This window comes from Megalobrama amblycephala, linkage group LG9 (genome assembly GCF_018812025.1).
Source record: "Megalobrama amblycephala isolate DHTTF-2021 linkage group LG9, ASM1881202v1, whole genome shotgun sequence".
Lineage (NCBI taxonomy): Eukaryota > Metazoa > Chordata > Actinopteri > Cypriniformes > Xenocyprididae > Megalobrama > Megalobrama amblycephala.
In genome coordinates, this window is record NC_063052.1 from 15,000,602 (window position 1) to 15,013,257 (window position 12,656).

At 35.2% G+C, this 12,656-nt stretch overlaps 1 protein-coding gene across 1 annotated transcript; it reads left to right on the plus strand.

The window, feature by feature from the left end:
* Nucleotides 1-1,135: 1,135 nt before the first annotated feature.
* Nucleotides 1,136-12,312, plus strand: mapk15 (mitogen-activated protein kinase 15). The gene is made up of 14 exons (XM_048201797.1): nucleotides 1,136-1,279; nucleotides 1,546-1,644; nucleotides 1,791-1,820; nucleotides 2,757-2,847; nucleotides 3,005-3,135; nucleotides 4,407-4,570; nucleotides 4,695-4,834; nucleotides 4,975-5,032; nucleotides 5,112-5,249; nucleotides 7,802-7,907; nucleotides 9,180-9,471; nucleotides 10,889-10,989; nucleotides 11,540-11,683; nucleotides 11,921-12,312. Exons 1-14 carry the CDS (start codon nucleotides 1,211-1,213, stop codon nucleotides 12,098-12,100), a joined length of 1,743 nt encoding a protein of 580 aa, XP_048057754.1. The 5' UTR covers nucleotides 1,136-1,210; the 3' UTR covers nucleotides 12,101-12,312.
* Nucleotides 12,313-12,656: the final 344 nt, after the last annotated feature.

The following is a 12,656-nucleotide window of genomic DNA, read 5'->3' on the forward strand; positions in this document are numbered from 1 at the left end:
ATTTGGGGTTGATTCAACCCGCTGTAACAGTGTAAAAGTAGCCAAATTCTGTGGGAAAACTGCGGACTTGGCAACACTGAAGTTACTGTCCAGCACACTTCAGAATCAGTGTTTGCCAAAGTCAATTTTACAATGTTTTTTTTTTTTTTTTTTTTTACAAAAACCTGGCAACCCTGTTCAGAATCTCACCTGAAAAAGTAGGTCATCCATACTTTTGCCTACTCTTTTATGAGTACTGTAAATTCAGACATATTTCTTTAGTCACATACTGTTTTTCGCCTAGTATATAGTAGAGAAGTATGCGATGCAGCCTGTGTTTTCATTGCCATCCGTTGTATAAAGCTCCTAGATTTTCTGGAGTTTTTTTGTCAACTGAAATGTCTTGAAAAGATATTTTTGAAATGTTTCATTCGCAGATCAATCAAAAAAAACACATTAAATAACAGTACAACCCACTGAAGAGACGTATGTCTATCCCTCACAGCCTCGCTTTCATTACCGACTGTTAAAAATCAAAGATGGTGCTGCTGTGAATGAGTTATATTAAAGATTTCCCCGCGCAGATTTCGTTTTCAGGTTAAAAAGTTGGTGGAGCTCAGGGTTGCCAGGTTTTACCAACAAAACCCGCCCAATTGCTACTCAAATCTAGCCCAAAACTAGCCCAATCGTGTTTCAGGGGGGTCCCACGGTAAAAATTCGCATTTTTGGCTTGGTTCCTCTATTAAAATATCATGTTATTTGGGGTCGCTTCAGCCCTCGGACATGAAAAACAACCCGCGTCGATATTTCGCTAATCACGTGACCCCACCTTCAGGAAACGCGCGGCTCCTTTAAGAGATTGCGTCCTGAGCATACTTGCGTCTCCACGGTGACAAACAATTACAAACCAAGTGATGCTGATCTTTTTAGCAGGCCATCGATAGATATCAGTGGTGAAGACATAAACACTTGCTCTTATTTTCACCAGGTCGGGTTTAGAATTTATGCAACTCCGTTTAAATGTTTGTATTGTCAATAGTGATTTAGATTAAGGCGTATTTATATTTTTTGTATTCGGCATATCACTTAGGAAAAGTTCACTCCTAGGTAATCGAGTGTTAGGATCTTTACAAGTGTATTAAATATATACTAGGGCAATCCTGCATTCCTCAAACTGCCAGGATTTTATTCCTGCCATGATCAAAACATCTTAAGGTGTAAAACAGGTACAATGAACATCACAGAGGTGGAAGAACACATCAGCTTGAAGTATGAAATCAAGAGAAGGCTTGGAAAAGGGGTAAGTTGATTATTCTGTGTTTTTAAAACGTGCCAAGATCAAAACTGAGTTATATAATAGGCTATTTGTTGCTTTGTGGACAATAATTAGTATTAAATATTAAAATTAAATATCATGGGTTATTGTTTCTATCATGCAACTAACTAAACATGTAGTTTATGATTTATTTTATGCTTCTGTTTGTACTGTCAAAAAGGTAAAAATGAGTGTGCATCCCTTCAATCAGCTGTTTTATTACAGTCTCCTCTCATATCCATGTCTCACAGGCATATGGGATTGTTTGGAAGGCTGTGGACAGAAAAACAGGAGAGATTGTCGCTGTGAAGAAAATCTTTGATGCTTTTAGGAATCGAACTGATGCTCAGGTTAGAGACGAGAGAGAGAATTTACTAGATTATACTGTAGTATTATAGTACTGTTCTATGTGTGAATAGGTGAAGGTACAGTAAGGTCAGTTAATAATTGTTAAAAAATGGTTAAATTTCACATTTCTTCTGCCACTTTCCCATAGAGAACATTCAGAGAAATTATGCTCCTCCAGGTAAGAATATATTTTGAATCCATATTATTTGGGGGTCAGTAAGACTCTTTAATGTTTCTGAAAGAGTCTCTTCTGCTCACCAAGGTTGTGTTTATTTGATAAAAAATACATTAAAAATTGTGAAATATTTTTTCAATGTAAAATAACTGTTTTAATATGTAAATATATGGTAAAATGTAATTTATTCCTGTGATCAGAGCTTGATTTTCAGCATCATTACTCCAGTCTTCAGTGTCACATGATCCTTCAGAAATCATTCTAATATGATGATCTGCTGTTCAATAAACATTTATGATTATTATCAATGATGAAAACAGTTCAGAATTCTTTAGTTTATAGAAAGTTCAAAATAACAGCATTAATATGTAATATTTTGTAACATTATAAATGTCTTTTCTGTCAATATGTATTTGTCATAAAATCGTATAATATAATAATTATAATAAAAATAATCAATATCAAAATAATGTTTTGTAATATATATATATATATATATATATATATATATATATATAAGAAAATACATTTTAAAAATCATATATATAAATTATGATTGGTGTGAAAAGCTAAAGATTAATTATTGATTATGGATTAATTATGGATTTTATATATATATATATATATATATATTTGTCATAAAATTGTATAATAATTATAATATTATTATAAAAATAATTAATATCAATGTTGATTATTTTATAACATCTATCTATCTATCTATCTATCTATCTATCTATCTATCTATCTATCTATCTATCTATCTATCTATCTATCTGTCTATCTATCTATCTATCTATCACTTTTGATCAATTTAATTTGCCCTTGCTGAATTAAATAGTTAAAAACACTTATGAACAGTAGTGTACATAAAAATGTAAATTTTGTTTATTGTTAAGGTATGTGATCAATTTTCCTTCTTCTTTTCCCTTTTTGCAGGAGTTTGGAGATCATCCTAACATAATTAAATTACTGAACGTCATCAGAGCCCAAAACGACAAAGACATTTACCTCGTGTTTGAATTCATGGGTAGGAGATCATTTCACTTGCACTCGTCACTTCACACCTGTGTTCCTTTTATATTCAAATGAATTATATTCTATGGCAATATTCATAAAGTTATTGTTATTGCCTTGAGATTTAGTCATTATTATGTTGATGGTGACAACTATTCATTTCTTTTCAGACACAGACCTACATGCAGTAATAAAGAAAGGAAGTCTATTAAAAGACATTCATAAGCGTTATGTGATGTACCAGCTTCTTAAAGCGACAAAGTATCTTCACTCAGGCAACGTCATTCACAGGGACCAAAAGGTATGATGTCATTGTACTCGCCTTTAAAAAGGGGTCATGAACTGCGTTGTTTTATTGTTTAATAATGTTTCCTGGGGTGCACTTATAATGTTAGTATGCTTTTTACATCAAAAATGGTCATAATTTAGAAATAAAAGGCATTTTTCCTACCTTAATTTTATTTGAACGCTCTGGTTTAAGGGGCGTGTCTGCTGTGAGACTTCAGTGTAAACGCCCACTGCTGTGATTGGCTGACATTTTTGCATATGAATTAGCTAAGTATTACTCTCTCAAAAACTTTTAGCACTAACTAATCGTGAAAAGCATTATATTTAGATCGTGGCATGAAAGGTTGCAGTGATGAACGTAGTCGATCACAGACATGTTGTTGAGCTCATGAAAGCAGTGATCTCGTCATTGAAACTTAATTTCTGCACACTAACGAATGCTTTCATCATTACTAACAATGCAAACATGATGTAAATAAGGGATTTGTTGAATAAAACTTTTGGCGCGAGTTCAGATTCAAACTCAGTCGTTCTGTTTGATTGACAGCTCCAGCGATTGTAAAGGGAGCGTTCTTTGATCGTTTTCTATATATAGTTTAATCACAGTTTAAATAACAGATTATTTTCATTTTACTAAGAGAAATAATGTGAAGTTGAGCGTTTAGTCACTGGTTTGATTTACTGACACACAGACAAAGATCATGTGACTGTACATGAATCATTAATATCAGATCAGGCATTAGAATGAACACAGTTACTGACATGTTGTTGCATTACTGTCGAGTCCAAAAGTCTGAAATGCGATTGATTTACTAAAGAATCCACAGTGAAATGAACCGAATACAAAAAAATAAAGCTCAACTGAGACATTCACATTGTTGAAAATAAATAACCATATTCCTGCATTAGGATGCTTTGAAAGGTAATGTTATTTTAGTCCTGTATCGCTCTTCTCTCCTCCTCATCTCAATAACACACCAGTGGGCGGGGCTAACGATGCAATGATGAAGTAGGCATTGATTTCTTCCATGGAGGCGGAGTTTCAGGCACATTCCAGGATCAGTTATTCGTTGGTTTCAATAAAAGCTTTTATTGGACTAACAAGGAAGTTTTCAGTTCTGAAACTCACAGGATTTTCTTATAGTACGATGACCTCTTATATATCAAAAGCTCAAGGAAAAGTTGATTTCTCAATTCATGACCCCTTTAATATTACTTCATGCTTAAAAAATGAATTTAGACCGATTCTGATTTAAGTAATTTCTGTATTTTTACTTCTTAAAGCCATCCAACATCTTACTAGACTCAGATTGCTTCGTAAAGCTGTGCGACTTCGGCTTGGCAAGATCCCTGTACCAGATCCAAGAGGATGCTGTGAATCCGGCCTTGACAGAGTATGTGGCAACACGATGGTACAGAGCCCCTGAAATTCTGTTGGGATCCACTAGGTGCGTGTCCTATGATGCCTTTTTCCATGTTCAACTTTCTTTAGTGTGTAATATTGCTGTTTGAGACCTACTATAATGTGTTAATCATAATATATTATGATAATGAGTCCTATATTTTCTGCAGGTACACAAAAGGTGTGGACATGTGGAGCATAGGTTGCATTCTGGGAGAGATGCTCCTGGGAAAGCCGCTCTTCCCTGGGACGTCTACCATTAATCAAATTGAAAAAATCATGAGCGTTATTCCACCTCCTTCTACTGAGGGTGAGTTTGAATCTCTCATATGAGGCTTTTTCTTCCAGACAACAACCACAATAATGTCATGCAGCATGTTCAGAGTTATTATTAACTCATTACAAAACACAAACCTTTGCTAATTGGCCTAAATGTGTTTTTTTCCCCAGATGTGTTGGCCATCAGATCAGAGTATGGGGCTTCTGTGATTCAGAGAATGCTGCTTAGGTGTGTAATGTCAATGTTCACTCTATGAATGGTTGTTGAATGATAATAATAATCACGCTCGATGTGGATGTGTGTTTAGACCTCAGGTGCCATTAGATGAAATTCTGCCGGCGTCAGTGCCACCCGATGCCCTTGATTTAGTGCAGCGCCTGCTGGTTTTCAATCCAGACAAGAGACTCAGTGCAGAGGAAGCTCTGCAGCACCCTTATGTGTCCAAGTACGTTTCGCTTTCTTTAGTGTCTTATTTAATGTTTGTAGTGGCCAAAAGTGATGTCCAGCCAAGGAAAATTGACATCCTCACCCTTTATTCAAATATTATTACAAATTTTGAAAGCATATTGCATAGTTGTGCTTGTTTTAGTTTTGATAATAATGTAATGAAATGTGTTGCCAAGTCCATGGTTTTTCATATTGCATAGTTGTGCTTGTTTTAGTTTTGATAATAATGTAATGAAATGTGTTGCCAAGTCCATGGTTTTTCAGTGGAATTGGGCTACTTTAACACTGTTGCTGCGCGTTGTTTTTCATGTTTGTCCGCGGGTTGAAGCGACCCCAAATATCATGATATTAGTGCCTGGAATGCGAATTTTACCAGCCCAAAACGTGATTGGGCTAGTTATGAGTAGCAATTGGGTGGGTTTTGTTGTGAAAACCTGGCAACCCTGGAAACATGCGACATCATTTTTGTCCAGGCTTTCATACAAAGAAATTATGAACACGTGCAAAAACAAGAGAGAACCAACAAAATATTAATAATGATTATGTTGGAGTCAATGTATGCTTTTTCATGTGAGCTTATTGTTTTTCTATGCATTTTGTTTTTTTTTGCATAACACTGTGTCAGTGTTGCCAAGTCTGCGGCTTTCCCGCATAATTGGGCTACTTTGACACTTCTGCTGCGCATTGTTTTTCATGTCCGCAGTTGAAGCGACCACAAATAACAAGATATTAGCCCCTGGAATGCTAATTTTACCAGGGGAACCCCACCAAAAACGTGGATTTTACCCTTGGAATGCGATTTTTACCGGGGGGGACCCCCTTAAAATGAGATTTGGCTAGTTTTGAGTAGCAATTGGGGGGCTGGGGGTGTTTGTTGTGAAACCCTGGCAACCCTGTCTACACGCGACGCCATGATGCAACGCAAGCCGCGGGTTGTTGTTCATTTCCGCGGGCTGAAGCGACCCAAAAATAACATGATATTTAGCCCTTTTAATAGAGGAACCCCATCAAAACGTGGATTTTACCCCCCGGAATGCGATTTTTACTGCGGGACCCTCCTGAAACACAATTGGGCTAGATTTGAGTAGCAATTGGGTGGTTTTGTTGTTAAAGCCTGGCAACCCTGAACACAAGATAACCATATGCGACGGCGACACGCAATGATTTCATTTTAGAAACAGTTTCTATTTTTCTGTGACGTCGCGGCTGGAACAACAACACAAAATTTGGTAATTAGGGCTGGGTAAAAAATATCGATTTCTCGATTTTAATCGACTCTCATTTTTATGAACCGATATTGATTCTTAAATCCCAAGAATCAATTAGTCTAGTCTGTTTTCAGTTGATGAATGAGCAGAATATGTAGCGCCTCCCATCCAATAAATCGCAATAATATTTGTGCTTTGTTACTTTTGATATGAAACAAAGTCTCAGATTTCAAATGACGTCCATCTTATTATGAGATTCAAAAAATAAATGTGGCGTGACAGATCACTTTAGTGCCTCAGTTAAAGAGAAGCATGTGATCATCCTCTCCTCCACTTTAATACCAGTTACAGCGCGAAATAAACATGCATGAACGTCTGAAGGTATGTTAAAATATACAGTACAACTTACTGAAATCCGTATCATGTCTCGTGTAATCGCTCGAGTAATCATTAGAAAACCGTTAGCATCTCGCTCAAAAATGACCAAAGAGTTTCAATATTTTTCTTATTTAAAACTTGACTCTTCTGTAGTTACATCGTGTACTAAGACTGAAGGAAAACTCTCATTCCGGCGTATGAATCAAGAGAACAGAAGAGTCAAGTTTTAAAGAGTAAAATAAGTAAAAAATATTTAAATAGTAAAATATATTTAAAATAGTTTAAATATAAAAATTTTGAAATTCTCTGGCCATTTTTGAGCGAGATGCTAACGGTCTAATCAGATTCAATGAAGTATGCTAAGCTATGCTAAAAGTGGTACCGCCAGACCCGGAGATCGTCAAACTCGAACTTTTGAAAATGAGCCTATTTTCAAAAAAAGTGGAGTGTTCCTTTAACTAATTACTGACTACATTAGCTACAGTATTGAGGCCAATTATTTATTAATTTTTAATTATTTTATGTTCATTCTTTATTCACCAATAATGGTGGTTAACATTAATAAAAAGCAGTTAAAATAAACGCCTTAATTTTTAATTTATATCTTTTTTTTATTTTTTTATTTTTAGGTGCAGGCCATATATAAAAACTAGAACAATTCAACTTAAAATGCAAACTTCTTTATTTATTGACATTTTTGGCTTCACAGCCTTTATCAAGGTATCAATATCTTCATCAAGGTATTCAATTCAGTCAAGTCCAGATTGATAAAATCATGTCTCAAGCTTCTCTCTTTTTTTGTTGAATATTCTGTTTCACTTGTAAATATCGCATTACGAAAGTATAATTAGCATTTCATGTTGACTGTAAGTCATATTGACCAATGGCTTGAGTATTAAATGAGTATTATGTGAATAATTAAATAGATAATAAAACAGTAAAAATATTCCATATTCCATGCAAGATTTCACAACCCCGCCAGAGAGCCTGGTCTGGTCTATGATGTCATTCTGCCCGTGGACGATGACGTCCAGCTCTCTGTTACTCAATACAGAAACAAACTCTATGAGGTGAGCGGAAACTGTCCATTCATTATTCACAGCTTTATTTTGACCTTTGTCCTCGTGTTTTCTCTCAAGAGCAGTCATAATGTTGTGACTGTACACAGTCATGTGATTTCTGTGTTATGTTAACAAACACTGAGTCACAGTGACAGAAACATCTTTCTGGAAATGTATCACTTAAATAATCACTGATGTTTACACTATTGTTCAAAAATGATACTTTTATTCAGCAAAGTGATCAAAATTGACAGTATGTTACAAAACATTGTATTCATCAATTTTCAACATTGATAATAATCATAAATGTTTCCTGAGCAGCAAATCTTCATATTAGAATGATTTCTGAAGGATCATGTGACACTGAAGACTGGAGTAATCAATTCAGCTTTGATCACAGAAGAGTTTATTTATTGTAATTAGGGTTGCAAAATTCCAGGAATTTTCAAATATATGGAATATATCAATGGGAATAAACAGGAAATTTGCAAAATTGCAGGTTAGCCTATAACAGGGTTCTTAAATGTAGTTGAAAAAAACATCTTGGTTTTGGTTAAAACAACCAGATTTAATGCAATTTCAGTTCATTTTTTACCCTGCACATTTTACCCTGAAAAAACAGAAGCATTGTGAAATATAACTACAATTTAAAATACTGGTTTTCTATTTTAATATACATTAAAATATCATTTATTTCTGTGATGCAAAGCTGAATTTTCAGCATTATTACTCCAGTGTTCAGTGATATTGTTACAAAAGATTTCTATTTTGAATAAATTCTGTTCTTTTTAACTTTTTATTCATCAAAGAATCATGAAAAAAGTATTACAGGTTCCAAAAAAATATTAAGCTGCACAACTGTTTCCAACATTGATAATAACTGAGTATCAAATCAGCATATTAGAATGATTTCTGAAGGATCATGTGACACTGAAATAAATAACACATAACAATTGCTGCAATAAAAATATATTTGTTTTACATATTTACTAAATTAGAATTAATTGAATGCAAAAAATAAATAACTGTTATTTCATGTTACGACCAAACAAAATGTTTATATTTATGTTTTTATATTATACTTTTAAATAAATATTTCCCAAATTTATATAAATTTTCCAAAATTTCCAATTAATTCCCGTATATTCCTGTTAAGTTTCCAAATTGGAATATTTCCAAAATTCCCCAGGTGGAAATTTACCGGAAACTTTCCGCCCCTTTGCAACCCTAATAGTAATAACATAATAAAAATGACTTTCTTCCCAATTTCTCCTGTAAAAGATGATCCTGGAAAAAAGGGCCAGTCGGCAAATGCAAAAACAGCCTTATTTCAGGCAGAAAATCGAGGAGAAGACTGCAGAAGTGAGTGGGGACAGTGGAATGGACAAAAGAGATGAATCGGGTGCTGGGAAGAGTGCTGTGGATGGACATCATGAGAGGAAATCTCCCAGTGACAAGAAGAGCCAGAATGGAACCGGAGCATCTGTTGGAAAAGCTCTGAGTCGAGCACACGACAGCACCAGCCCGACGGGAAGCCCCAAAACCTCTTATAACCCCATCACGCACATGCCGAGTGAGTTGTGCTGAAGAGTGCTTGGACAGTCACATTCACTGAACACGCTTAGGCTGCATTTACACCGCAGACCAAATTTCCTTTTGTTGACTATATCTGATTTTTTTTAGCTTACATATTCTTTTAAAAGTGACCCATATCTAATATCTGCAATTACACTATACGCTTGATGAAACGAGCCGAGGTAGATATACTGACCCGGAAAAACTTAAGTAAAAACGGTGCATTTTGCAAATGATAATACAAGCTTTTTTAATGGTCAGCAAAACATTGGTCTCGTAATGCTGAGAAAAAAGAGGAGAGTTGATCATGGTTGATGTCGCTTTTTCAATTTGCAATTGATCCGATCTGACCGCTTACATGATGCAAATGCATGTATCCGATTCATATTAGATTTACTTTACACATATGTGACCCTGAACCACAAAACCAGTCATAAGTCACACGGGTATATTTGTAGCAATAGCCAACAATACATTATTATGGGTCAAAATTATCGATTTTTCTTTTGTGCCAAAAATCATTAGGTTATTAAATAAATATCATGTTCCATGAAAATATTTTGTAAATTTCATACTGTAAATATATCAAAAATGTATATTTGTGAGTGGATATGCATTGCTAAGGACTTCATTTGGACAACTTTAAAGGTGTTTTTCTCAATATTTTGATTTTGACCAAACCATACATCAATGGAAAGCTTATTTATTCAGCTTTCAGATGATATATAAATCTCAATTTAAAAAAATTGACCCTTATGACTGGTTTTGTGGTCCAGGGTCACATATGGGAGGGAAAAATGGGAATTGGGTCATTTGAAACATGCGGCTCATTATGTGCACATATAACTTCGGTCAATGAAGGTTTCATGATATTATATAGACTACCATTCATAAGTGACAGTAAAGACATTCATAATTTTACAATTTATTTCTATTTCAAATAAATGTTGTTCTTTTGAACTTTATTTTCATTTGTGAATTTCCTCAAAAATATGCATTTTCATCATTGATAATAATCAAAAATGTTTCTTGAGCATCAAATCATCATATCAGAATGATTTCTGAAGGATCATGTGACACTGAAGACTGGAGTAATGATGCTGAAAATTCAGCTTTGATCACAGGATATAAATTACACTTTACTTATATATTTGTATAACTGATTTTAATGTGTTTTTATCAAATAAATACAGCCTTAAAAATGATTAAACACGTTAAAAAATCCTATCAACCCCAAACTTTTGAACAGTGTATTCATAGTAATAATATAATAGATGTTCTCAGTTATTTTAAATTGTAATAACATACTGTTTTACTGTATTTTTGAGCTTTCAAAAACAACTTCCAAACTTTGGAAAGGTAGTATATTACTCATTTGATAGCCTTAAAAGCCTAATTACCCTTTTATTTTCCAGATGGTTTAGTCAAGCCGCCGCACTACCCATCTCCTCCTCAGCGGATTGGGAGGAGGAATCAGGAGACCGCTGGCGTTCTTCCTACAGATGGAGCTAATGGGGTGTGTCCTGCTGCCTCTCCTGACATTCACTGTAGATAAAAGCGGTCTGTTCAGCACTTAAAGTGCCCCTATAATGCTTTTTAGGACCTTTAATGTAGTCTGTAATACAGGTCTGAGATCAAAGTGCAGATAAATGGAGTTTTTATCTCTTAAAAGAAAGAAGTGATTCTGATTCCAGCCTGCTCAACCTAAGTAGGTTTGTAACTAATTTGCATAATGCCAGCCCATTGGCTGCCCACATTCAGCGTCTCCTTTGCTCCGCCCTCAATCACTGTAGAAATTCAGATATGCTCATGAGCGTTTGGACCAATCAGAGCAGAGCAGGCTCTCATAAAGGCGGGGTTTAGAGAAACCGAATCCTTTATTCGAACCGTTTCAGACACTGTGAGAAAAGAGCTGATGCTGCAATGAGAAAATTAAACTGTTTTGTGACCTTGGAAGCATGTCAAGCTTTTGTAAACATTAAAACAGCATAATAGGGACATTTAATTCAAGTAATATAAGGGCAAATGTTCATTTAAATGTTTTATTTGTTCGTTCTGTCCATCAGGGTGTAGAGCAGCGAGGTCGTTCGGCTCCTGTGGGACGCACACACTCTTTCTCTCTCACTTTAGCGCAGAATCAAAATAATCCTCTGCTCCGCAAGGATGAACACATTGTTTCGCCGGGGTTATGTGTCACCTCTGCTCGCCTGGTGAGTAGGGAAAATCACAGCGCCTGTCCAAAAGTTTACAGTTTGCATAAAAACCCTCTTGTTTACTCTGAGCTGCGGACATTGAAACTGCCAAACATGACCTGATGGTTTAGTATGAGTATGTCACAAGATTTTGGGAATCCCTCTTAGTTTTGACATGCATCATTATAACTTTAGCATAAAATGTGAATGCTGTGTCTCATTGAATGCTTTATATTTTAATATCTCACTGTGCAGAACCAGCGGTCTAATTCACGTGATGCCAAGCCTCCTCCGAGGTTCAGCAAGAAGGTTTTCCAGAGCAACGCGAACGTTTCTGCTGCTGGAGATCCTCGCGCCAAACTAGGCAGTTACTCGCAGGCGTACGGGACGATCAGCAAGACCGGACTGGACAGTCTGCTGAAGAACTGCCACTAGGTGTAAAGTGTGGAATTAGATCATGAGGACGTCACTGGAATCTCCCAGATCAAATAAAAATGAAACTATATTGCTGTGAAGATTATGGATATTGTGGGAAATCCCAGATTAGTGCTGCCAATGACTTTATTCTGATCAGTTTAAATTCACGTGTCAACTACTTGTTTGTAAATATGTGGTGAAAATGTTTATTAAATGTGGAGAGAACATTATGCGATATGTGTGTGTCTTTAAAATTTTAACAATCAATAAAACTTAAGGTTTATAAGGCACTGGTTTTCAACTATTTTGACTCCAATGCCCCAAACAAATGGTCTATAACTTGTTTTAACCCTTATAGGGTCTTTGGGGTCTTTTTGGAAAACAATGTTCTCTTTGTCCAAATGACATGAAACTTGGTAACACTTTCTAGATCTACAAATAAAAATTGGAAAAAATTGGAGTGATATCTTGTTTTTATGTTAGTGTAAAAAAAAGTTAAGGTCTCCAGAGACCCCAGGCAACAAAATGTCATTTTGTAACAAAATAATTTTTTTTTATTTTTTTTTATAAAACA